Source organism: Anser anser (genome assembly GCF_964211835.1).
Source record: "Anser anser genome assembly, chromosome: 2".
Classification (NCBI taxonomy): domain Eukaryota; kingdom Metazoa; phylum Chordata; class Aves; order Anseriformes; family Anatidae; genus Anser; species Anser anser.
The window spans coordinates 113,249,999-113,277,338 of record NC_139721.1 but is presented as its reverse complement, the minus strand read 5'-3'; the positions used below and the strand labels follow the sequence as shown (position 1 = coordinate 113,277,338).

At 42.5% G+C, this 27,340-nt stretch overlaps 1 protein-coding gene across 10 annotated transcripts in view; it reads left to right on the top strand.

Annotated features, from left to right (window-relative positions):
- The window catches only part of LOC310895675 (nuclear pore complex protein Nup153-like), a 31,123-nt gene that overhangs the window by 1,737 nt on the left and 2,046 nt on the right, over positions 1–27,340 (top strand). For 2 of the 10 annotated variants that reach the window (XR_014580866.1, XR_014580867.1), the window contains exon 4: positions 26,777–26,876. Coding sequence is in view for 7 of the 10 variants with exons in the window: in XM_083827242.1 (XP_083683368.1) it covers positions 8,029–8,253; positions 10,615–10,828; positions 12,947–13,195; positions 14,398–14,537; positions 14,620–14,742; positions 16,924–17,034; positions 17,311–17,364; positions 19,624–19,782; positions 20,890–20,942; positions 26,777–26,972 (1,524 nt within the window). In the remaining 3 variants the exon portion in view is untranslated. Of the gene's footprint in view, positions 8,254–10,614; positions 10,829–12,946; positions 13,196–14,397; positions 14,538–14,619; positions 14,743–16,923; positions 17,035–17,310; positions 17,365–19,623; positions 19,783–20,889; positions 20,943–22,029; positions 22,930–26,776; positions 26,973–27,340 lie in introns of those variants that run through there. The other 8 variants (XM_083827242.1, XM_083827243.1, XM_083827244.1 and 5 more) reach the window with 8 other exon arrangements.

Genomic DNA, 27,340 nt, shown 5'->3' with positions numbered 1-27,340 from the left:
AGAATATCTTTTGTCTTCACTTGTGCGCTTATGTCCATCAAGTAAGACCTCTGAAACCATACTAGAAAAAATCTGCGGGATTTGATATGTTCATGTACTAGAGCTTTAGAAAAAGTTTAATTCCTATATGCAGCATGTCTTCTGTCCTGGTTATTGATACGTACGCAATTAGTAGCAATCCCTTTTTTGATCTCAACACTAGGTTTAGACAAAAAATTGCGACACCTTAAGGAACCTGTCCTGCATCTCATACAAGCACAGAAGTTGCAGTGTCTCAATGCTAGCAGTACAGTTGGTGGTAAAATCTTTAGTAGGGTGAAATAGAGGCCTCACACTTTTCAGAGAAAAAAAGAGATGAGAGAGAGTATCTTATTCCCTCGTACTTGCAACTATGCTATAGTGTACTGCTGTTACTCTAGTGCTACAAAGGTCCAAAAATCACTGAACAGTTATTAGCCAGTTTTGTATTCCTTTAATTTGTTGAAAGACTGCAGTAGAGGATTGAAGTTTTTATTGAGGATCACTGTGTGGAAAAATTCTGATTGTTAAATGTCATTTGTATGACTTAAGAACCACGTTTTGGAGTACAGAATTCAGTATTAATTCCAGAAGTGGTAAGGGGAAGGACATTAGCTAGTAATCCCGAACAAAAGCAGTGTTATCTCATGCTTCGTCCGTCTCCGGCCGCGCCCCTCGCGGAGCTGTGGAACCGCGGATCAGGACTCCACACTCGCTCCGTACAAAAGTACGTCTCAATCACACGGCACACAGAGTCTCACCCGACCCCCAAGGCAATACTTCCTATTTCTTACCTTGGTCTGTGCACAGAGTTACCGGATCAATTCTCAAACCCGGAGTGCCTGCCTTCTTCCCTTCCCCACTCCTTCACGGATCCTGCCTCTTTCATCAGTCTCGGGCCCTCTGTCAGCTCTCCGCAGAACCGCCGCCGTCGATGCACAGGACCGCTGAAATCAGCGGGGCATGCCTTCCTGCTGCTGCGGCGGTGGGGCTCCCCAGTAGGCGACTGGCTCCCGGACGAGCCCCCAAATTGTGAGAAACACTCCGTAGCCAATAACTTGGGCTCAGGCGAGGAGCTCAGCGAAGCAGGAATTTATTCGCGATTGCAGTGGCGGGCGTCCCACGAGCAGGAGCGCCCCTGCTGGTTCCAAAACCCAGTTTATATACTTTTTGATGACGGGACCCTCCCCCGTTTCCCCACTGAGTGGGTAATCCAGGTTCACAATCTGTCTGATGCTTCCCAGACAATGCATGGCCTTCCGTTGCCGGCCTGTTAAATTTCAAATTTCTTTTGACTTTTTTACTGGTTGAAGCGGTGATGTTTCTTCACTTACCTGACTTGACTCAACACCGTGATTTTCACCTAATTGTTCTACGGAGTCTGGTTGTCTGCATTTTACAAGGTCGCCTGCTAAGTTTTCTTATCACTGCAAGCATACCTCAATACCCCATTCCTTACCTTTAAACAACGTAACTCTGCAAAAACAACATTTTTATTCCCACAATTCCCCCCTTTTCTTTTTTTATAAATTGTTGACTTTTGGAAAACTTTTCTCTAAGGTGTAATTTGGTAGATACCTTCCTCTTCTTCACCTTCTTTGCTTTCCATCTCCTCTACTATCATCACCTTATCTGAGTAAGGTGGGGGCTTCGTGGTCATTTGTTTCAATAGTGCAGTTTCAATTAACCGCTGTACTAGTCCTCTTACACAGGGGATAATGCAACAACCAACGGCTGTCAAAACTCCTGCTACTACGATCAAGGATGTAAATATGCCTGATTTTTGTGCCAATTCACTGGCAAGGGTGGTAAACCCTTGCAATGCACTAGTTCCTATGCCATCCGGGGCAGTATTGTTGGGTATAAAAGTGCCACGATGGTTGCTCAGTATCACACACACACACCTCCTTTCTCCACAAGCATCATATCTAATGCTATTCTGTTTTCCTAAGCCATTTTGCTGGTGGCATCTAGTTGTTCAGCGATTCCTCTTACCGCATCCCTTGTATAATTTATGAATCTCTGCTGATTATAATAAATATAAGTAATCCAATCCACGTTCTTATTGATTGTTACCCATCAGAGCAGTGACTCAAACCCTGCAGCAATTTGATTCCTGGCTTCCTGTTCATCGGGTACTCCTCTAGGCACCCCAATAGAATCTATGTACGCTCTATCATCAAGTGATACTCCTAAGCTTCTTTTACTTCTTCTGGGTATTTGTGATGTTTCTCTTTCAAATGCCAGGGTGAAGGGTATAGCTAATTGAACAAGTGCACAAGTGCCTCCCCAGTTAGATGGCAGGGTGGACCGTAAGATCTTCCCTCCACAGTACCACCAGAGATCTGCCCTGGGGATCTCAAGTCTTGAGCAGTTTCCCATCAAGTCCTTGGTAGCATTCAAGGTCCTCGTGCACAAGGCAAATTCTCCCAGATGCCGGGTAGCACTCACACCCTGCCGTGAGAGGCGAGCTGTATGGTTACCTAGAGCTGTAGAGAATGCAGGGGGAACCCTGGTATTGCTACCACGCAAGGAAGGGAACAGCAAAGAGAGAGACTTACAGGCCTCATTTCCCCAGGCAGTCTTTTCTTGGTACAATGCAATCATGCATCGCATCCCCTGGGAATCCTTGGTCCACCTCAATGGGCAGGGCACTATCTGGGCAATCGGTCATCCCGAGGCACAAGCATAGCAATCGCTGTGGTTGAGACTCTGGACAGTATATTTGACCCATTCCATCCAGGCATTCACATCCCCATACCCTGTTTCAATCTCAAATGTTTGAACTGCCGCATTTCAAAGAGGGCCTCCTTTTCTCTCCTGTTTTCTCCTTGAGTTTCTCCCTTTCTCTGATGGAAATAGAGGATCGTTTCCATACAGCTATTCTCAGTCTGGCTGTTGGGTCTCTCCCAGTTATTTGATCTCTCTGCTCAATTGTCATTGGGCATTTAAATCTCCACAAGCTAACACCTCACAAGCATCAACCGTGACAGATTGTGGTACATAACCCTCTGTCACATTCACCCATATTTTTACGGGGTATCCCGTCTTACTATTATCTGGTCATGCCTTTTCCAAGTTGCCAATTGACCAAGGCTTTCTCTGAAGCCTACGATCACTAAAAACAAAATTAATAATTGATTTTTCCCTGTCATTATTTTTAAAACTTAGGTTTCCAAATAACTATCAGTACAAAGAATAAGATGTACACTACTACTATAACAACCCCCCCTTGGGAGCACTTCAATTCACTATAGGTCTGTCCTTTCTCTCAATCACAAGTCACACTCACTAGCTACCTGTGAAAATAAAAGGTTAGTTTATAATTGTAAGCTTTTATCCAGCTCAGAGTCCAGTATGAGATTTTTTTCTCTTCCATTTCAGCTTCCAACAAGTCTTCTGTAGGAACAGCTTCCCAGGCACTAGGGTCGACGGATGCCTTCACTCAAGTATAGTGAGCCCAACCTTTTTCCACAGTTCCTATGGCTGTTTCAGCGGTTAGTGGTACTTGGAAGTGTCCTTCCCATTCAGGCCGGAGTTGATCCTCGCCAGGTCTGAATCAGGACCCAATTTCCCATGGGTCCTGAGAGATGACAACCCCAGAATACAGTGCTTAAGAAAATGCTCTTGTTTCGAATTGTGGTATCTCATCCCTTCTGCCCAGATAGGGGAATCAGAACAGCATCTCATACGGTGAAATTCCTATACCGTTTCTTGGTGCTGTTTGAACCTGCAGGAGTGCTAAAGGTAAGCAATTTACCCAAGGAAGCTGGGTTTCTAACACTAATTTAGTTAAGTGCTTCTGTAATGTCTGGTTCATTTGCTTTACCTTCCCAGAAGAGGAGGGGTGCCAGGGGGTGTAAAAATCCGACTCAATCCCTAAGGCCTGCATTAACCCTTGCAGTACTTGTGAAGTGAAGTGACTTCCTTGATCTGAATCAATGTTTTCAGCTATCCCATATCTAGGGGCTATTTGCTCCAGCGATACCTTAGCCACCGTGTTTGCAGTGGCAGACACAGAGCGGAAAGCTTACACCCATCCAGTCACGTGGTCAGCTAGGACAAACAAGTACTTAAGTCTCCCTGCTTTAGGTAACTCAGTAAAGTCTACCTGTACACTTTGGAAAGGTCGAATCCCTGGCTCCTGTCCCCCTCTAGGTGAGTTACGGATGACCTTTTTATTTGCCTTTTGACATATGGTACATCCTCTGCATATTTGCTTCACTAAAGTGTATATTCCCACACAGACATACTTTCTTAGCACAACATCACACATTGCTTGCACCTCCCAATGACTCTCTTGGTGTAAAACATCATATTTGCCTCATTGGTGCTTTATTCAGCATTTCTCTCCCATCACGGAGTATCCGTTTTCCCTCAGACATTAGATGCCTTAAATACCTGACTTCTCTTTCTACATATTGTAATTTATTTTTCAATACTCCCAAGCCCTGCTTTCCCAGAAAGTTGAATATCTTGTTAGTAGCTTCCTTCACAACTGTTTTCTCCTGTCCTTACAATAAATGATCATCCACATTTTGTAACAGTAATTCCTCCTTGGGAGGTTGGAATTGCTCCAAAATCTGTTCTAGAACTTTGCCCAAATAAATCGGTGACCCTGTAAACCCCTGAGGTAAAACTGTCCATATGTATTGTTGCTTCCGCCCCCACTTCAGAGTCTTTCCAGTCAGAGGTGAATATATCTTTGCTCTCAGGGCCTGAGAGCACTCCATTAATAACACTGTTATTCCAGTCTAACAATTTACTATTTGAATGCCCAATTTCATCATCAAATTCCTTCCCAACAAGTTAGTCCCTGCCTTGGGTACATACAATAATTGCCCAGAGATCATTTTATCCCCTAGTCTCAGCTTGGTATCCCCCACAGGTGGCACTGTTATCCCAGCCCCTTCTACCCCCATCACTTTTTAGGGCTTCATTAGTCAATTTAATCCCTGATACTTTACAGGCCAGTAATGACCTAGCTGCCCCAGTGGACTGGGTTCGATGGCAAGGTTCGGGGTTAGGGCACTGCAGTGGCAGCCCCCACGAGGAGAATCCAGAAACTGCCCCGTGGCAGATAAGGGACAATTTCATCCGGCCCCAAAGGGGCCCACCGCTGCCCAGAGCCAAGCCATGAGCAACACAGTCCGTGCCTCTGTGAGAGCACATCCACGAAAACAAACAAACAAACAAACAAACAAAAATCTGCTGCTCAACAGCAGCTGGGAGAGCGAGGAGTGAGAAACCTCCCCGCAGACACCAAAGTCAGCTCAGAAGGAGGGGGTGGAGGCGCTCCAGGCACTGGAGCCGAAGCCCCCTGCGGCCTGTGGAGAGGCCCCTGGTGGAGCAGGCTGCCCCCCCGTACCCCCCCCTTCTCGATACTTGGGAAACTGACCAAACACCACAGCAAATATACCAAAACTTCTAGACTGTTACTTGGATAATGCCTACATCCTCTTTCCCTGCTCATTCAACTTCCCCAACTCATTCAAAAAACAGCTCTGTCAAACATTACGTACCACACCTTTAACACCTTCAATAACCCTTTTTAACACTTCTTGTCATCTTTCTCCAGCCTGTGCTTTCCCATTTTCCTTCTCTCCTCCTATTCAAAGGCTGTCCCTGATCTTTCCTTGCCTGCCATTCCTTCATCTCTCTTCCTCTCCTTTCCATCCTGGCCCTGACTCCCCCTGAAGATTTTCTTCCTCTTTCTCCAACCCTCTGCCTGACTCCCTGCTACACTGTCAAGACCATTAGTTTCACTCTCTGCTTTTCCTTCTCATCTCCCCTCCTGACACACACCTTCAGGGCCTCCCGCAGGAGGGCCCCCCAGTGACTGTTCACTACATCCCCCCACCTTCTGGAGCATTTTCTGGGTATCTTGCCAGGCTTTAATCACAAAATGAACTTTCAAGGGCCCTCGGGATACAGGGGCCTCAGGATTCATCCTCAAGTCCTTTCTCATTCTGACCCCAAGCCTCTCATATGATTTCTGTGTTGCACGCTAAGAGTATTCCAGCCAGGATCAGCAAGTGGTTATTTCTGCCCTGCCGGTATTACCCCTGGTCCTGGAGGATGAGCTCTTTCCCATTTTTGTATAGCAGCTCTCCTCCTGATCATTCCCATTTCTTTCCCTGTAAACAGCATATTTATATACATAATTCCCCCCCCAACCCCAAGAGTATAAGTTAAGTCCTAGGAACTGGTCTAATAGTTCAGCTAGCCTGTTGGGGTCCTCAGTTAAAGACTTCATCTCCTTAAAACTCCTAACCTCTCTGCTGGTAAGGAGGGGGGGAAGTTCACTTAAGAGGATACACAGTTAGTGCTAGTACTGTTAGTATCAGGGAAGGCAAAATTCTCAGTGCCTCTTCTACCTTGTTCTAATTCTTGCCAGAGCCTAGAGTACGCTCTTCTCTATGGACAGTGTTAATTGCAGTCCCTGTCTCCCTTCCTGGAGCGACTGCTGCTGCCACCGGTGCAATATTAGGATTACAGGGAGCATAAGTTGACTCCTCCTCAAAAAAAAAAAAGGAATCTTATTGTTTACACATAAATTTAAAGCCTGAATTTTCATCAGGCCCGTATTTTGGCCAAAATACTGCTGTTTCCTTAATTGGTTCTTTTGTCCAGACTAATACACAATATTTAACCATTTTTTTTCTTTTATCATCTCCTCTAATTTTGAGATTATTTTTCCAATTTCTTATAATTCTTCAGGAAGAACTTTCGGTAGGCACTCCCCCAGGGATATTTCCCTGTCCTCTGGAACTCATATTTCCCATTTTTCCTAGCCCTTGTCAGTGTGCTGCTACAGAAATTTCCCTCCTGCAGGGTACCACACACTAACGTTCCGATTCTGGAAAATGAGGGTGTACTCCCAAGCACTTCCCCGTGCAAGGGGTACCGCACACCTATGAGTTTACCAGATTCCCTGGTGTACTGCCAAGCACTTCCCTGTGCAAGGACTACCGCACACCAAATTTCCCTGGTGTATTGCCAAGCACTTCCCCGTGCAAGGGCTTACCATACACCGCATTTCCCGAGACTCTTCCTTTCTCTCCCTTAGCTCACGCTTCGTCCGTCTCCGGCCGCGCCCCTCGCGGAGCTGCGGAACCGCGGATCAGGACTCCACACTCGCTCCGTACAAAAGTACGTCTCAATCCCACGGCACACAGAGTCTCACCCGACCCCCAAGGCAATACTTCCTATTTCTTACCTTGGTCTGTGCACAGAGTTACCGGATCGATTCTCAAACCCGGAGTGCCTGCCTTCTTCCCTTCCCCACTCCTTCACGGATCCTGCCTCTTTCATCAGTCTCGGGCCCTCTGTCAGCTCTCCGCAGAACCGCCGCCGTCGATGCACAGGACCGCTGAAATCAGCGGGGCATGCCTTCCTGCTGCTGCGGCGGTGGGGCTCCCCAGTAGGCGACTGGCTCCCGGACGAGCCCCAAATTGTGAGAAACACTCCGTAGCCAAGAACTTGGGCTCAGGCGAGGAGCTCAGCGAAGCAGGAATTTATTCGCGATCGCAGTGGCGGGCGTCCCACGAGCAGGAGCGCCCCTGCTGGTTCCAAAACCCAGTTTATATACTTTTTGATGACGGGACCCTCCCCTGTTTCCCCACTCAGGGGGTGATCCAGGCTCACAATCTGTCTGATGCTTCCCAGACAATGCATGGCCTTCCGTTGCCGGCCTGTTAAATTTCGAATTTCTTTTGACTTTTTTACTGGTTGAAGCGGTGATGTTTCTTCACTTACCTGACTTGACTCAACACCGTGATTTTCCCCGAATTGTTCTACGGAGTCTGGTTGTCTGCGTTTTACAAGGTCGCCTGCTAAGCGTTCTTATCGCTGCAAGCACACCTCAATACCCCATTCCTTACCTTTAAACAACGTAACTCTGCAAAAACAACATTTTTATTCCCACGAGGGGCAGGGCAGGCCCCGCGGCGCGTGGCGGCGGGGGGCGGGGGGGCCCCGTGACGGCACCGAACGCGGGGGGGGGGCGGTATGGCCTCGGGCGGCGCGACCGGTAGCGGCGCGACCGGCAGCGGCATGGCCGGCGGTGGCAGGGCCGGTGGCGGCGGGGCGCCGGGCGGCAGCCCAGGAGCCCGATCAGGAGGAGGAGGAGCAGGAGGAGGAGGAGGAGGAGGAGGAGGAGCGGCCGGCGGCAAGGTGAAGAGGCGGCGCCACCGTTTGGGCGCCGCGAAGCCCCCCTGTGCCAGGAGCAAGCGGGTGAGGAGCGGCCCCCCCACAGCGGGCCCTTCCCCCTCAGCCCACCAGTTACCCCCTTACTTACCCCCTTACCTTACCCGCCCCTTTATCCCCTTAGTTACCCCCTACCCACCTCCTTACCCCCTTAGTTACCCCCTCGACCGCTTAGTTACCCCCTTAGTTACCCCCTCAACCGTTTAGTTACCCCCTTAGTTACCCCCTCAGCCCCTTACTAACCCCCTCAGTTATCCCCTCAGCCCCTTACCCCTCTACCCAGCCCATTACCCCCCTCCTCCCCCTCCCCTTCACCCCCAGCCCGCTGCCCTTAGGACCCCCAGTGCCACCCCCAGGGCTTTCCCCACTCCCTGCACCCCTCCTCAGCCCATCATCAATTCTCTGAACGTTACCTGCCAGGCTTTGCTTCTCGTTTGTGCTGTAGGGTACAGCAGGTTGACGGTGAAAGCGGTCCGTCAATTCGGGGTGTGAAAATCCCCATGCTGGAGGGGGGACGCGCCGAGATCCCTCCCAGCAGCTCTTTGCTAAGAAATGTCAGGACGCCCAGAGAGATGCTCTGGAGATGCCCTCTGCACGTTTGTTCAGCCAAAACCTCTCCGCTATTAAATGAGCAACGTAGCTGAGGGGATTGATTATCATATGCAAAACCAAGGGAGCGTTATGCGTGGATAGCTGCTCAATTAGGTTTTTATCACTTGCAGAAATGCCAAGTCCCTTATACCATATATTGACAATCAATCTTGTCCATCTAAAGCTGGCCTGGAAGGGCAATGCAAACATTCCCCACGCTTACAGAGCAACCGTTGAAACCTCTGGCTTGAACAGTGCATTAATGTTGAAAGTGCCATAGCTTGCGTGTGCCGACACCGTGTAGCTAACTGATAAACCTTACACGTGGATTAAAAATAATCAGTGGAGATGGTTTTCTAACTTTTCCATTGTCTGTTATCTCTGCGTGTTTTCCAGTAGGTTTATTTAAAGAGTGTGCCAGAGCAAACACGTGCGTGGGGATATCTGGGGGATTCTGCACAGAGAATGGCTGCTGCACATCCAGCGCAGATCAAATTAACAGTAACTTATTGGGGAAGAATTTTAATGATTTGATAAATAGACAAACTGATAGATGTTACATGTGTGCATTTATTATAGCAGTTAGCTTTGTAACCAGACGAATCGTGCAAATGTTCATAACGTAAAAGGACGAGCTTTGAGCAGATAGCTTGCTTAGAGCATTTGTCAATTAATTTCAGTTTATTTTCAATATCATGTCCACTCTGCAGAAGGTTCTGTGGCTTAATGTTAATTGTCTCTCAGTGATGCAGTTGGGGAGGCACGAAAGCGACCGATGCGATTTTGTGAGGTTATACCTCTGGTTCTGATCCCTACCCCGCTGTTTTTCTCATCCTTTCGACAACTTTAGTCGATAAGTCGATTCTTAGAAATACTTAAATAGATGTGTTTTGTGTGCTTGTGATCATAATTACAGCCCACCAAACCCTCTGTCTCTTACCATTAAGCTCTGAAGGTGCCTGGGCACTGTAGACAGTATAGTTAGCAGCTTCAAAGTTCCTGGGAACTAGTCCTGGATCTAATTTACTTTTTTTTTTCCCCCTGCCTGCAGGAGGGATGATTAGCAGGATGCCTAGCTCATGATTGTCAGTTTTCTGGATATTATTAACCGTAGTTCCTGGGGATTTCGGTCAGGTGGGAATTCTCCGATCGTACCCGATGTATGCTGCAGAGTCAGTCTTCTACAAAATACAGCAACAGCTTTAGAAAGCTCTTGCAAGAGGAGGTGCTGGTGCTATAGCTATAGCTGTGTTTCTTCCAGGACATCTTCTGGGTTAGCGTGACTGTTGAGAGCAGAACTGTTTTTTGTGCGTATAGTCACTGCAATTCAGCATTACTAAAATTGAAAATATTTAGATTCACTGATTTTAATGGGTAGTATGGTCCTGACTGTCGCAGTAGATAGTTGCTGAACTTCTGGTTTAGTTGGTTTTCACGTGAGGGTGCGAAGAGGAAGAGTCCTGGAACAAGTCTGTAGGTCAGGAGCTGTTCAGGCGTAGAGTTTCCTGATAGCCTTGCAGATTGACGACCTGCTGGTGAATTTTGGCAGAGGTTTCAAAACTTTGAACCTTGCCAAGGTCACTTGGAAGTGCAGAAAGTGATAGGTAGTTGTAAATCAATCTTAGGTGAATTTTAGGTTTACCAGAAGTGTAGCGATCCTATGCCAGGGATCAACCTCGTCGTCGTCTTGTGAATATTTGCTGTATAATATCTGTCTTCAAGGTCCGTGGAAGGTGGTATCCCAGCATATGCTGTTGACTGTGTTTCTGTAATTAAACAAGTGTTTTTTCTTTCAAGCAGGGAATAATTAGCAGAATGACAGAAACGGTGAAAAATATTGTACCGGCGTGGCTGCAGAAGTATTTCAATAAGCGTGAGGAGGAGTGTGTAGACAGAAATGAATCTGCAAACCAGGAGGAGACTCCGGTAAACTATCATCACGATTATGCAGATGAAGATATCATAATCGATGAGAGATTCACGCCTGAACCAGCAAGAATTAGTAGACGAGGTGTGTGAAAAATCATTTGGAATTCTGGCCATCTGTATTTATTCACAGATTTCTAGTTTTGAATCTGAATTTCAAAAGGAAATTGGAATGAGGGTTTTGACAGAATGAAAAACAAACAAAAAAGTCGAAACAACTGTTTGTGAAACCGTCTTAGCTTTAAACTGTATACACAGTTACGAAGCATACATCTTATGCTCTTGGAAGGCATCAGTTAACTTGAGGTACTCTATTAGCCAGGTGCTAAATGCTGAAAATAAGTCATTTGCAAGTGTGCTGGGTTGCATTTTCCATCTTTTAAAAGATATGGAATGAAAATCTGTCTAATTGCCTAAGGCAATTAAAAAAATTAATTTGTTTTGCAGTCTTCGAAACAAAATACTAGATGCTAGAATGGCAGAGGAAAATTCCGTCTCGTGTCCCGACTTTGTTTTGTTTTGTTTTTTTTTGTTCTGGGCTTTGATCAATTTAGTAAAGTTCCTTGTTAACTTGATGGTGAACTGGGGAACTTGTGCACGGATGTGGTTTATGAGATTATTATCCTTAAAATATTCAATAACTTTAAGGTCTACGTGGGGGGAGGGGGTGTCTTTGAGAAGGTATTTGGACCGTTGGCAACGAGGTTTGCAAGTCCTTTACCTCATGAAAGATTAATTTGTCTTATATCCAGTGCCTCTCACTGTTCCTGTAGTCCTGTTGTATAAATTTGCATCTATTCTTATTTGAGTTTCTCTTAAATTAGCTGTTTTGGGGAAGTCAGCTTTTAATAAGTAAAGAAGTTTTGTCTGAGCGTGCGTAGGTAACCATAGATAATGTGGAAAGTCAGTTGCTTCTGTTGTTGGCAGAATCAAAAAATAAGGAGGAAATATCTTTGCCTCCAATCTCATCTAATTGTAAACAAGGAGATTGATGGCTTTCTGTGTAGCTGTAGCTTGGGAATGAGTTTGGAGAAAAGAATAGAGAAGGTCTTCATGACTGAGGAACACATGTTGGCTTTCCTATGTAACTGCGTGAAAGGAGCTTTCAGTAAGAACAGCTGCACTGCAAGCTTGCTAACTCCAGGAGATCAGGAGCAGGCGGACACCCTGGAACCTTTTGCAGCTTATGTTGCTGTCCGTGGGTGTTACTTACTATGCTTAAGAATAAGATTTTTTTTTTTAATTATTACTACATTTTGAAACCAATGTGTTTCTTCAGTTCTGAGGTATCAGTGTGCTGGAGCCTATATTGGGTGGCCTTCCGCCTGAAGAACTTTCTGTATCTCAAACGGTGCTGTCCTAAAAATCTGCTCATGGTTTGGAGAGCTAATTAGTGGTACTGCAGTGGTTATGAAGATTGAACTAACTAGTTTAAGCTTCAGTTCAAGTATCAAGAGGATAGTGGCTCAAAGTCATTTGAATTGCCCAGATTCCTGGGAGAGACAGTAGGCTTTCATCAGGCAAAATACCCATGAATAGTTCCATTCATTTAGCAAGATAGACTTCAAGGCCACCTATTCCAGGCCACTGGCATTGTTTGCAGACCCTTTGCTTCAAGAGGGAAAAATGCTCATCTGGTTACTTGGGTCAACATCCTTGTCCCTTGGGTCAAAATCCCAATAGTTAATGGGTAGGAGATGATGTTTTGCCTCTAACGTGAGCTGATAGGGAAGAACTTGGGAAAAAAGTACTGCAAACGTTCATTTTCATGTTGTGTATTCAGATTAATATAACCTTTGTTCCAATATTATGGAAGCTGCAGTGTTATCTGTAATTTACCGTGTAATCTCAAATTTTGTAAAGCTTATTGCAAGCTGTACATGGGAGAAGGAGTATATATGTTTGATTTAGTGAACGGCCAAGTCAGCGTTAGAGCATTTGAGCACGGGGTCAGAATGTGGTGTTGTAAAACCTCATAGTTAACTACTTCTGGATGCAACATTAATACTGTGTATCGCAAGCAGTGTTGTTGTTGTAGCCAGACAGTTAGATGCAACCCTATCTGGGTGAGGAAGAAGTTAAATTTGGCTTCTCTCTTTTTGCGCTTAGAACTTGGCAATAGCATGGCTGTCGATAGGAAACAGGTTTTGGCTTCTGTGAGCTTGTCTATAGCAAAGCTAATTATCTCCCTGTTCTTGTCTAGAACCATCCACAAGTAGATCAGCACTGAACTTCCCAGTTGTGTTAACAAGGCCCTCTCTTCATCGGAGCCGTCTGAATTATACCATGCTGGATTCTCCTGTCCCACCTTGTCAGCCCTCGACATCTTCTATATTTGGCATTGGCATTCCTAGGCGCTCTTTCATAAAAGAAATAAAAGATTCTACCTCTCAACAAGGCGATGATAACATCTCAACAACCTGTGATTCCTCCTCTAGAGCATCTGATAAAGGTGATTTTTGTGTTCTCTGTTTAATTGACTTTTTTTTTAATGTGAAGTACCTTGCGTTCTTTAATATTCCACATCACCTTAGTAAATAAAATAGGTGAATGTCAACTTTGGATGCGAGAATTAAATTGAATTTTTAGTGTTTTAGAAGTATATAATCCTATCACCGTTTTAATAGAAGCGTGCTTTGGAATACGTTTATGATACCCTGATGTTAGAAAGAGTCAATGCTGAAATATACACAGTCAGCTAGGTTATATGTAAATTTTGAACTGGGACAGTAGGAAATCAGGCTGACTTGCCGTAGCTTGACAACTAGGCTGATTGTCTAGAAGGAAGAGTGACTCAGAATATCTAACAGACAGCTGGTTAAATGTGAATAAGTGCAGGTGACAAATAGGAACACGAGATGTTTTCCTGTGTTTCAGCAAGAGAAGATAAAGAAACTACTCTGACATAAGCTATAGGCTGTTTTTTGACCTTTCTTGGTAGAAGGCTTCAGCTGTCAATACTTTCATGTCTTTTGCCAAATTCATTGAGGAAAGCACACCGTTTTAAAATAAAAATAAGCATCGTGTCGATGTAGGTTGGTACCTAGGTGTTCTCGCTGAAAGGGCGAACAGCAGGTTTGCAGCTTTTTCTAGTCCCCCATATAGACAGGGACTGACGTGTGCTCAGCAGGTTTTCCAGAGAACTTTTGCACAGCTGAGAGTAGAGTTGCTGGGCTTTAGCAATATAACCTGAGTGCACTAGAACTTTCTGGTGTGTCTTCGTAAAACATACATGGGCAGAAGATCGTTAACTCTTAGAGCAGCCTTTGGGGAATCTTCCAGGTTTAAAACCTGTGCGATTATGATCTGTGCTGGCCTCCAGCCTTTTACCAACACAGAAAAAAGCTTTGTCCGTACAAATGCACTGATGTTTATGCGGTCCTCTTTTATCTTAGCATGAAGGAAAAAAAAATCTGCATTGGAAGCACAGTATTAACTTGGTAAGATTGGTGAAAACTACTTGCAGCTCTGTGAACAGTTTTCAAGTTTGTAGGTGATACTTGATTTTCAGTCTGTACGTGAAGTTGATCTATTTAAAGAAGCTGAAGTCATGCTTATTTTTCTGTATTGAAGAACTTGAATTAGTGTGATCTTTATTGTTAAAGTTCTGTACGTACGAGAGGCATTTACATCCAGCATACGTCATTTTGGCAGATGTTGCAGTTTTAAAAAATACTTCATCGTCACTGCTCTGGCCCACAGGAGCTGAAAGAACTCATTCCCTCTCGCAGCATTCTGCAGCTAGCTCTAAGAAACCTGCATTCGGTTTATCTGCTTTTGGAGGACTCTGTCCTGTAAGTACTGCACAGTATTTCTTTTAATCAGTTTGAATGTGTACCTGTTTTTCTATCCACCTATCGTACTGTGTTTCCGTAGGCATGTGGAAGCACGTCTGTTTTTAAGCAAAACCAGCTTGGGTTTTCTCCATTTTACCCCGGAAAGACGGCCTATGGTGGTGCAGCTGTAAGATCAAGGCAGCCAAAGACGGAACCTTATCGGGTATGAGAGAAGTAGTGTAGTGGGAAATAGTGATGGAAATAAAAAAAGCAGCACTGCCAAAGGAGCTTGGAGCAGGGAGCTGAATATGTGGTAACAGTTGCTCTTCTGCCCTCTTGGTCTACAAAAATAGACGAGATTGATTTCTGTTTAAATTCTTTAATGACAGTTTTTACCACAGGTAATACTTGTCAGAAAGAACAAGAATGACAGTTTGGGCTAGTTGTTGGTAGTTGGGGTTTCCTCTGTTGTTAGGTCTTTCAAAAAATTCCATTTAAGTGCCATTGTCTGCCTCTGACTACATTACGTTAAAATAACTTGATGCAAAAAAACCAATGACAGCCTAACTTTGAAAACTTGTGTTTATGGTAGCAAAAGCTACAGTAGTCAAACCTGGCTAATATTTATCTGTGGATCTTCTTTTCCAAGCATGCCTACATTCATGCTATGGATATGTTGTATAAACCTGCAGTCTTCAAAAATATCTAAAATCAACTTTGCTGATCCTTTGTTCTTCTGTTACACAGAGGCATGCAGGACTAAATGCAGTCTCAAGATAAGCAGTAACATGCTTTCTGTTTTGAACGATTCATATAGTTCTTGGAGAGAGTTATTTGCCCCCAAGAGTTCTTGGAAATAGCAAATAAAAACTGCTGACAACTCTGATTAGCTAGAGCTGAATCGAAACGGAAAGTCAAATCAGGTTTGGTAGGAATGTATTTAAATGAAAGTGACTTTTATCGATAAATCAAAAAGAATTTTAAGAAAATGAAAACATGGGTTTGCTGGCTCTGTTCTGACAGTCCATTTCTGCAACGGAAAAAGGGCAGTACAAGTACCTCACTTACGGGAAACCTTGAAACCTTGTGGTGCAAAGCTGGGAACCCTCTTTGGTCAGCTATTTTTGTTTTTTACAATATTACTGCATTATGGTAAAAAGAGGAACCAAAATACTAGGCTTTTAAAGGAGAGAGTAGCTTGCTTCTTGCTGCTTGCTGTGAATGACAGCAAGGTACTAGAGAGTCCAGCGAAGGGCCACCAAGATGATCAAGGGACTGGGAGCACCTCTCCTCTGAGGAGAGGCAGGGACTGCTGGGCCTGTTTAGCATGGAGGAGAGGAGGTTCAGGGGGGATCTTATTGGTGTATATAAATACCTGAATGGATGGTGCAAAGAGCATAGAGAGCCATTGTGTTTTCAGCGGTGCCCAGTGCCAGGTCAAGAGGCAACAGGCACAAACTGAAACGTGAGGCTCTGTCTGAGCATCAGGAAATGCTTTTGCACTGTGCGGGTGATGGAGCCCTGGCACGGGTTGCCCGGAGAGGCTGTGGAGTCTCCCTCTTTGGAGGTCTTCAAGAGCTGACTTGACATGGTCCTGGGCAACCTGCTCGGGGTGGCCCTGCTTGAGCGGGGGGGTAGACCAGGCGATCTCTAGAGGTCACTTCCAACCTTAACCATTCTGTGGTTCTGTGAGTCTCACTTGTGTTTTTCTATGCTGCGTGGTCTGCTTCCTGTCTTCACATCGTGTGATAAGCACAGTGTGGTTATTTGAGGGGTTTAACCTGGGAAGAAAAAAAGTCACACCAAAGGAAGTTTTTGACTGATATTTGAAGTTGGGTGGTGCAAATAAACAGTTTACTTTTTCAGTGTAATGTTTAGATCTGTTACAGTTTAAATCAGAACTTTATCTTTTAAGACAAAGATTTGCAGCCAACTTTAATCTTGGGGGAAGGGAGGAAGCAAGAGAGAAGTAAAACTAGTTCCTGGTTATGATTGTATACACTGATTTTAAGATGGTACACTTAGACCATCGTGAAACTCTGAGGTCTGTGTTGTTACTGAAAATGCTTTCTGTACCACCACAAGCCTTTTCTTGAGTTCTGTTTCCCTGATTACTGCTTCGGAGGCCTTAGCAGTCCTAGCATCATCCGTCTTGACCTTTTACAAGTACGGAGTTCTTTTATTGCTCGTGCAACAAGCACGTGCAAGATGCACTGAGGCCCAAGGTAAACTTCATTAAACTCCGAATGTATTCTCTTCTTTATGGCTTGAACTCCCAGTGACTGCATGTTTCTCTGTCATCAGAATATATTGATTGTATCATCAGTGTAGCCTTGGGACATAAAATACCTGCCTCCTTAGCTCAGAATTGACCATTGTAATACTTAAAATGCTAATTTTTCAGGCACAAAAGAGAGCGAAAGCTAGACAAGAAACTGTGCGGTCCCACGCTACCTTGAGTACCGCAGCACGGTGCAACTTGGAGGCAATGGAGAAGCTGTCAAGCCCTTTGTTGGTAAATAGCACTTCTTTTAATCTGTTTTTGCTTCATGTGTTTATAAAACTTAGTAAATGTGCCATCAAAGGATAAAGATAAAACTATTCTTCCTTACGTTGTGGCCGGTTTAATTTATTGCGCTATTTTTTCAACAGGATGCTAAAAGAATGGCATCTCTTTTGCCGCTGTGTTGTATAAGTTGACCATGAACCCCCACATTTTTGTTGCAGGGAACCCTCTCTCTCAGGAAAAAAAAATTGCCCTCTAATATTTATGCTTTGTTTTTTCCCTTAGCCTCCGGACATAGATAAACCGGATATTACTGACTTCCAGTCCAAACGAAGAAAGGTAAGAACCAATAATGCCTTAAGCTGAGGTAGATAACTTTTTCAATGCTTTATCGCTATTAGAAAAATTTTCTCAAACCTCAGTGACAACATAGACATCAAATCAAGTTAATATTGGCATGTGTCCACAATAGATGATGGGCTGTGAAGATTACTCAGGTTAAGAATTATGTTATCTTTGTAAGTTGAGAGCAACAGCTCTAGAACACACCAAGTCGTTTTATCTTGTCCCCCAACTTGGGGTGAAGCTGCATATTAAAATTCCTCTTGAGGCAAGTTTTCTCTTGAAGAAATGATCACAAATAGAAAAATGGTGATTGAGTGGTCATATAGACTTTGTACAGACTTCCGTGTTCATTCGGGCACAGAAAACTAGTTTTTCTGCTTTTTATCACCATTCAAAATAAAGACGAAGAAAACTGTTAATTTCCGACGCTATAAATCTTACGCTCCTAATTCCTATTTGGAGGTAGCACAGAACTGGTGATAATGCTGTGATAAAGCATGATTTCCTTTCATTTTGTTTAAAAAATGAAAACTAGTCATCTTTTTTTGATGACTTTAGTTAGGGGTATCCTTGGGCTTATTAAATTGCAAAACCCTTAAATGACCACTTGAAGATCAGGTGACTGAAGGAAATAATAAGATGTGCAAACTTTTCATCTTCTGTTCTAATGAGAAAAGGGACAGTGTCTCAAGAAGTTTCTGTGCTAATTCCTTGACTGGATGGATGTATAATTAAGTTTACAATCACTTCAGAGTTTACAAACATCTCAGATTTCCTGGACCATCTTTTCACCATCTGCCAAATTACAAGGGCATGGAGAAGTGAAGTATATCATAAATATTATCCAAATAACTAAAACCAAATCTGGTGTGAATTCTCAGTTATATTATAGCAATACACCTGTGATAAGGCATTAAGAAAGATCTGCCAGATTTGCAAGAGAGAGCCTGAAATTGTCAGCCACTAAATGAATGTTGCACGCAGCTGTCAGTGGGTGAAAGGAGATAGATTGTCTATTCATAATACTAGAATTCATAATGGTGGCGGGAGAAGGGTAGCCCGTGATGAGAAGCAATTATTTGCTGAGGAGACGATCGTGTGTTTTCCTGCTAAAGTGAACATGCGGTTGACGGAACACTTGTGCACTCGGGCTAAACTTCTGCAGTGGGTAGCAGTGATGTGGTATTTTTCTTATTTCAAGGAACTGTACCAGGCAGAATAGCTCTTGGTGTATTGAATGCCTAACTGGGGGATTTAATATTTTTCTTTTTTACCTTTAAAACCAGCAATGAACCATCGTTCACTCGAAGTAGATTTGTGAGCTTACATAAAACATGTTTTATTCAAGGTTTCAAACTGAATGTAATATTTTTTAGAAAGATGTATTTTTGTATACTTTAGAGAGAGTGTGAATCCTATTACTAAGAGCTGGGAGATACTGTGAAATTAAAGCTGCAGCGTAAACAAAAATTTCCTGTTGGTATTGATTTGAACAATAGCATGCTTCCTAAGACTGTATTTTCTGATCTTTAAGACCGCAGGCGGAGCCATTGGTAAATCTTGTAGCCTTTAGGGTTTGTTTTCTGTCTGACAGTTCAGTTAAGTCAGTTTTGCAGAACACGCAGTGGTCTGTGTTAAAAATTAACTCTGGTCTGTGAAAATGCTTTGAAAAGGGAAGTCAAACCCACTACTTGAAGTGCATCTAATGCACATGTAAAGCATTGGATCATATTTTAATGAATGAGATTATTGTAAGATTGACAAGTTGCTTTTTTTTTTTGAATGTGTTCTATTGTTTGTGTAACTTTGAAGGGGGAAAATGTAGGGGATGTGAAGCCCAGAAGCCTGTATAATTAGTTGCTTAACACTTCGAATGTTAAATTAATGAATTAAGCTACTAAAAAAATAAATCACAGTGTGGGCAGAGGAAAAGATAGGAGCATGTTATAGGAACATGGGTTATTTTAATTATGGTAGCATGAATTATTTTGTCTATGAAGCTAACTGCCAAATTTTGAAATGGAATTCAGTCAGACTTTGGCTACTTATATATAGCTTTATGGATTTCGTTACTGGTTTTCTGGTGATTTCCCTCTACAAGTTGAACGGTTTTTAGAATTTTCAAATTGTATTCACTGAGTGCCAAGACCGATGGGGGGAGGTTTATAGTTCTGTAATTTGTTTTCATCAATAAATATTGGAATTAATTTGGGTGGACGTAAGGATAAATTGATTGCTGTTTCCCTTTCAAAGCTGGAATCCCAGAATGCATTCCAGCCTCCATCTGTTAAGAGACTTGTGACACCAACGGTAAACCGTCAACCGATGCGTTATACGCGGTATTCTGAACCATCACCGACTTCAACTACTCAGTCCAGCAAAATTTGCCAGAGAGTAGACACAAAGTTCCAAGTGAGTACATTTTTGAGTCCTTATGTGCCTGTTTTTTTTTTCCAGTCTTGGAATGTTTCTCAAACCAATTGTTATCCTATCTTTGCAAAAAGTACTGATAGTATGTTTGAGGCGAGCTTTAAGGCAGTGGGAACCATTGTGAAATAGATTGAGCTTTTATGGATTTAATTCTGTTTTTGGAACACTCAGTGTCTTGTGGTTGTTTTCACGATGTCATGATGTGCTATTGAGTCATCCTGTTCTCAGTGAAAGAATATTAAAAGACAGAAATGTTTTCCTTTTATATTCTCATGTACACAAAGCTGTCACTGATGAAACATGCTCGTGTTGTGTGTAAACTATTCCAGTTGAGCTATGTGCTCCAAGTGAGAGTTCTGACAATGTGCTGAGTTATCGGTTTTGATTGCTTTGGAGTAGATGGAGTCTGATAAATTTTCCATAAAATTAAATGGGCATCTCTTTCTGCGAAAACATCTGTGTTTCCAGTATCGGTCTGAGTGTACAAATGACCACGTGTTAAGTGTATGGGCTTTTTAGGCTGGAAATCAAAGTGGACAGTAATACTGGTTGCTTATTGCTTTTAACTCTTTCAATCTCTATATTGTTTAGCCAGCACAATCTCCATTTGGTAAAGTTCTAAAACGAATGTAGCAGCAACTGCTTAGTTTTAAGGGCGGGGAGAGTTTTGTTTTTTTTTGCTTGTTTGTTGATAAATGATAGAAAACAGAAAAGTATGTCCCTTTTACGGGGTTGGTAAACACAAGTTTTGATGAAAACTCTCCCCCCCGCACGCACAATTTTTGTCATTTTGTTTAAATTAATTACTTTCTTTGTTAGAGGATTTGACAAATTTGATTTAGTGTTCTATCAGTTTGTCCTCAATGCTGAGTGAAGCAGTGATGCTTACTTTAACCCCAAAATTTAACTGAACTGTACCCACAATGCTGAATTAGGGAACAACGTTAAGTAGGTGAGGTGTATTCAGTGCTATAAAATTAAAAATAAATAAATAAAATAAAAAAGCCCAAAAACCACATTAAGTGGTTGTTGGTACTTTGTGTATTCTGTACATATTCAGCTAAGTCTTGAACTAAACTTAACTTGCAGGGGATGAGAGAGAAGACTTTGCCTGCAGAACAGCGAGCAGAACCATCTGAAAGGTATGACATCTATTAATTTAAAACTTACTTGAAGGAAGAAAGAAATCTCCTTTTTCAGTCCGGTCTGCATGCCTGTCTTTTTGGAAAGGTGGTGACAGTTCTCAGTAAAAGGAATGGGAAATCCAATGAAAATTTTGTGTTTTGAGGGAGCTGCAAAGTCTGGATTGTGTTTGAGGATCAATATAACTTTGAGAAAATTGTTGTTTTTATGAAAGGAAGGAAGATGAGCAAGAATAAAAGTACTGATACAGCACTTTTTATCCCAAGTTTATCTTCTGAGTAGGATATGAAGATGGGAAACGAGGCACGTTATAATGCTGTATCCACAGAAAGGATCTTTGCTTTTGGAGGCCTAATTTTTTCCTTCTACAGGAAATATGGCTCATTTTGTAGTTTAACTAAATCTGTAGTGTTACAAATTTTGCTTTGACAGATATTTCATGGTTTATAACTCAGTTTACTTATAACAAAATAATTTGTCCCTCTTAATGTTCCCTAGGGGAAAAGCTATTAGTTTTAGCTATTTAATTGCTTGCAGTTTGAAAGCTCTGTCCTAATGGGATGATTCTTTCTGAAGTATTCTTTAGAAGGTGAAGTAGGGGAAGTGAGTTACGGTTAAGGAGGATGTTTACTGATGTGTTTTTTTCTTTATTTTTTAAGCAAAAACATGGAGGAAGATTTATGATTTATTATTCTTTTTTTTAATACTCCTTTCATGATGAAGTTAATTGTCTGCTTTGAGTTCACATGAAGACCATGTGTTCTTTAGAATCATTTGAGGCCAAATGCTAACTCATCTCTAAAATAAAAAAAATCCAGCAGAATTAATTGAATTTCTTCTTGAGGAGACTGCTTTGTGTTATACTGCTTTCTTGGTTTAGGTCAAATGAGTTATCCTCCAGATAATATTGATGGCTTTTCCTTCTGGGCAAATGGTGTTTTGGGTAATAACGCTTGAGTTAAGAGACTTTGCACTGGGTTTTTAGGGGGTTGCTCTTTTCAAAGAACAGTGGCAGGGAATTTTGTTGACTCTATGCTCATCTGCCAAGCAATTCTTGTGTGACCATGGGCATTCTTTGGCTTGCAGAAAGAACTCAACACTTTGTTTTGGCATCTAAAAGTTGGACTTCACAACAACCACCTTTTTAGGGGTGGAAGCGACTGGCTTTAAGGTTCTGGTACAGGTGCAATCAGGTGCTGGGTTTTAATTATGTTTTTTTCAAACTGTTCTAAATTGTCTCTGTTAGAACTCCTTTCTACTTCTCCATTTAGGAAGGAGATACAGAAAACTCATACTGCTTTTGATTTCGTTCACAAAGTTTATTGCAGTGCCCTACCTTTTGTTTGTAGAGTAGGTAGTGGGGGTAGTGTTTTTTGTGACGCTGGTCTCTGTTGGGTGCCATGTTCTGGAGCAGGAGCACCACACTGATCTGCTGGCAAGAGTCCCTTTGGACAGTTGAGTTGGAATACTCAGTAAATCTCTGGCCCACCAATGCTATATATCTATGTGTGTTTGTGTGTGTGTGTGTGTGTGTGTATATATATTTTAAACCTGAGTCCAATTGTAGATTAGACTTGCTTGAAGGCTGACAACTGTCTTTGCCCCCTTGAAGCTCACAGGTGTTAACAGAAAGAGGAATATGGGCTGTTATGGGCAAGCGATAGTTGTCTGAATGAAGATCTATTTTGATGTAAGACTTTTTTCAGAATTCTAATGGATTGACAGTTTGGATTAGAGAAAAGTCTGAGCATATGCCTTAGGGATCTGTCTTCCTCTATGCAGTCACAGTGCTAAGCAGGCTGTTGTCAAGTATTTGACAAGTTTAGACCAGTTCTCCTCCTCAGTATTGTGGGAGTTTGACCTGGTGTCTTCCAGGTTGATATGTTCATGTACTAGAGCTTTAGAAAAAGTTTAATTCCTATATGCAGCATGTCTTCTGTCCTGGTTATTGATACGTACGCAATTAGTAGCAATCCCTTTTTTGATCTCAACACTAGGTTTAGACAAATAATTGCGGCACCTTAAGGAACCTGTCCTGCATCTCATACAAGCACAGAAGTTGCAGTGTCTCAATGCTAGCAGTACAGTTGGTAGTAAAATCTTTAGTATGGTGAAATAGAGGCCTCACACTTTTCAGAGAAAAAAAGAGATGAGAGAGAGTATCTTATTCCCACGTACTTGCAACTATGCTGCAGAGTGTACTGCTGTTACTCTAGTGCTACAAAGGTCCAAAAACCACTTAACAGTTATTACCCAGTTTTGTATTCCTTTAATTTGTTGAAAGACTGCAGTAGAGGATTGAAGTTTTTATTGAGGATCACTGTGTGGAAAAATTCTGATTGTTAAATGTCATTTGTATGACTTAAGAACCACGTTTTAGAGTACAGAATTCAGTATTAATTCCAGAAGGGGTAAGGGGAAGGACATTAGCTAGTAATCCCGAACAAAAGCAGTGTATAGAGCTATACCGATTTTAATCGCAGTATTCTTACAGTTGATCTGTTACTGAACAGATATGTTTTGGGGAGATATGGTGGCCAGGGAGGCGTGTGTGTTTGTTTGCTTCCCCTTCTAGTTAAAGTTCTGGGGTTTGGTTTAGTCAGGAAAATTCGATGAGGCACCTTGTGTAAAAGGAAATGTTAACCAGCATTTTTCAACATGGTGTAGTCCCTTAAAAGTGTCATAGATGAAAAGAGGCCATAAACGCTGGGGGAAAAAGTTAGTGGGAAACTGAGAGCAGGATCACATTCAGTAGTGAGAGAGCAGCAGCCTAGGGAAAGCCGATGAATGACCGTAACAGATAGTTCTATTTTAAGTGTAAAACAACACTCAGTACTTTATAATGGTGGTCTTACCAGAGGGTTCTTCTCCATGGCTCCTAAAAGCACGTCTTGAAGGCATTCGAGTGCAGTGAACTTAAGCTGTAAGAGTTGGGCTGGTAAGCTTGGCCTGATTTGAAGCTGTAGGCACGGGGCTATAATTTCTGAACAGGCTACAAAAGAAACTGTACCACTGTGCTTTTCAGTGCTCCGTTTAGCAAAGCCATCAAATTGTTGCAGGCAATTGATGTTGTTCTTCTAAGAGCACCTGAAAGATATTTTTGTTTGAAGAGTTCAGAGGTACCGGTTAATACTGGTTCAGATAATTACAGCCAGCTCTTGGTGTTTGTGACCAATAAAGTTTGTGGCTCCAAAAGGAGTGGGTTAGTGCTAACTGATTAACTGCTGTATATGCAGAAATATGGAATCTGATTACTTACGCAGAGAGCACTTAAAATGTATTGTTTTGCTGGCTCTCAGTGAGTTGCATCTTAATGCTACCAAGGAATAAGCTTTTTGCTTCTGGCCCAAGTGTTTTAATTTGGTGAAAGCCTTTTCTGTGCACGTGCACATGCCAGAGAGGTTGCTTAAGTAATAGAAGCTATAGTAGCTGCTATCTTCTGTTTTTTGTAGAAGACAGAAACTGAATTCGTTAGCTTTGTAACTGTTATGCATACTAGAATTGGTTTTCTCCCTTTTGAAAATAGTAGAGGGTATGCCTATGTCAGATTTGGTGAGCAAGGTGATCAGATGAGGGCACTGCAAGACTGCCAGAACGCACCAGGTCTGGGGGGAAAAGGAATCTGGCTGAGCATAGGAATTTCTAAAAGGTAACCAAGGAGTTGTGCATTGATACAGTTATTCTAAATAATCAGATTCTTGTAGCTCTGCCTTTGGAAAGTCTGTGGCCCTTGCTGTAGTGGCTGCACGCAGGATGCAGTCTACAAAACCAGAAATGCAGAAGTCCTATGTTTTGACTCCCTGGATTCATCAACCTGCTTCAGGATGGCTGGGGGAATCCAACTGTTAAGTCTAGCCAGACGGCGCAACTTGGGCTTAGCTGCCATTGTAACCAGCCTTGTTTCTCAACAGTAGCAAAGCTGAATGCATTGGTAAATATTTTCAGGTTTGGGCCTGCATAAGGTAGAAGGGACAACAAGTGGTTTTATATGCTAGGGAGTTCTTGTTCTTAGAGCTTTCCCTCTAGTTTGAGAGAAGCACATAACTAGTTTTACAGTGGGTTGACAGGAAAGAAGTGGGGGGAAAAAATGGGAACGCAGGGAGAAAGCCAAAGGCGTTATTACTAGAACAGGTTTAGAATGCTATTCTTTGCTTTTCATGAGCTTAGGGCAATGGGGAGTTTAAAGCTTAGCACTTCCTGAGAGGGTTTCTTACTCTACCGGCTCAGTTCTATCACTTATTTAAGGCAATTCAGGTCTCTGAACGGTTAAAGAACTGATACTAAATTTGATGAACTTTGATCCAGGATACTGACAAAACAGGACTTCATATAAACAATTTCAGTATGTTCATGAGGTTAGCTTGTGTGTTCTGTTAAATAGTAAAAAATGACACTTCTGTTTCTGTTTACCTAGCATAATTCTGCAAATGTTGCCTCCTTCTGCTTTAGAATGGAAATGCTCTTCTCCAAGAGAGCACTGTCCAAACTTCTTTGCCAAAATTTTTTGATTAAATTAATATTGTTTTATTTTGAAAACAAGAATAAGCCACAAACATGTTTTCTTGCTTCGGCTATCCAGAAGAACGTCAACAGTATTTTCAGATTTTCCTTCCCTACACAACTGTATGTAGGAAGAGTGCAGTTGGAAGCAGAAGACCTAAGATGATGTATCTTCTGTTTGTTTACTACAGTAACAAGACAATGGATTACCTCTTAATTAGAACTTGTGTAGCTTTGCAGTATTGAAACAAATGTAGGTATTAAAATACACATCAGTAATACGTTTCTGAATGGCTGAGTACCGTGCTCTCTTAGCATTGAAATACCCAGCCATTGGATTAGTTTGTCCCTCATGTTTGCTTAGTTTGGAAGCTATTTCAGAATGCCTTCAGCTTGTATTCTTCCCCAAAAGCATAGAACTCACTTCTCTGCATCCCCAATTCAAGTGAGAGAAACTGGGCACTGCAAACACAGGAGGTCTGCCTGTACAGAATCAGTGAAGACAAGTCTAAACAGCGGATTTTTTTGAATATGCAGCTGGGTTATCTGAATGTTCTTTATGCAGTGTACCTCAGTTTTAGTACAGATAGCACTTGTCTTGGTTCTTGTCATTAGTCTGAAGCTGCCCCTGAGAAAATCTTGAAAGGGAAAGTAGTGAAAGCTAATCAGCTGGCCCTTTCTTCTTAAGAACCAGTGTATTTTGTAATTCTCCCACTAATAATAAGGCGTCATGCTGGAGAATCGCGATTGTGTTGTTAAGCAAGACTGACTTCACCTGAGCGGTATAGTTGGCAGCTGTTGAATGTTTAATGGACTTTAAACAAACAAAAAAACTGAGCAGGTGGAGGTAGACATGGCAAACTGACAGGCAGCGTCAGATGCTTCTTTGAAATGGATAATCTGACTCCATTCACTTCTTTCTGGAAATAAGATCTAGTAATTAACCAAACAAAAGATAGAAGAGTTAAGACTGCATCTTTAAAGCAGCTGTGCTTGATAAATGTCTCTGGTCTTAAATCAATCTTTAGCAAAGCACAGAGACTTAGCAGCAGCTTGCTTATGCCAATGCTAAAAATACTTGATGTGTACAGGTAACCATGTCAAGGCTCTGGAGTTAATCCATGAGAACAATTCCTTCTGGTATTGGCAAAGGTGAGGATGCTTGCTTCTATAGAAATGAGGTTTTGAGCTGTGACTTAAGCTGTCACTTAGGTGACTGTTTAGGAAAGCTTCCTTTTAAGTTTTGAAGTATGTAAGCTGACAAATTGTTTAAGTTCAGAACTGGGTTTACAGTCTCTTGTCCTCTGACTGTATGCAACTTCTCATGTTTCAGACTGAAAGCAGAATTGCAGCGGTACCAGTCATACAACTATAATGATTATTGCCAAGATTACCAGAACTACTACTCGCAGAGGAGTTACGATGCTTACGCTGACTACAACTACAGCTCCTATGCTCCCTGTGACAGCATGCAAGCTGTTGGAGACTGCTCTTTAGGAGATTCTTTAATGGCTCCAGCTGTTTTTGAGGTAAAGATAGTGCACGCTTGCTGTAAAGAAAATATTTCACAGATAGTATGTTGTACAGATTTGTGTGAATCAGCAAAAAGAATCCAAAGTTGAAAACATGCTTTCTGCTTAGTGTGAAGTTAAAAGAGCAGATTCCATTCAGAGGTGTTTGTATTTAAGTGCTTAAATAGTAAATCCATAGAATTAGTGATTTATACACCATTATTTGTTCACGCATACCAAAGAATGGTTTTGACAGCATAATTGCGTACGCTTCTTCTGTTCCTGTTCTTCTGATTTGCTTTGCTTAAAGCAAATTAAACAGTTGTTGTAAGTGGTCTTATCGTGGTCAATGTATTAGTTGTGACCTCCGGAGGTCCCTTCCAACC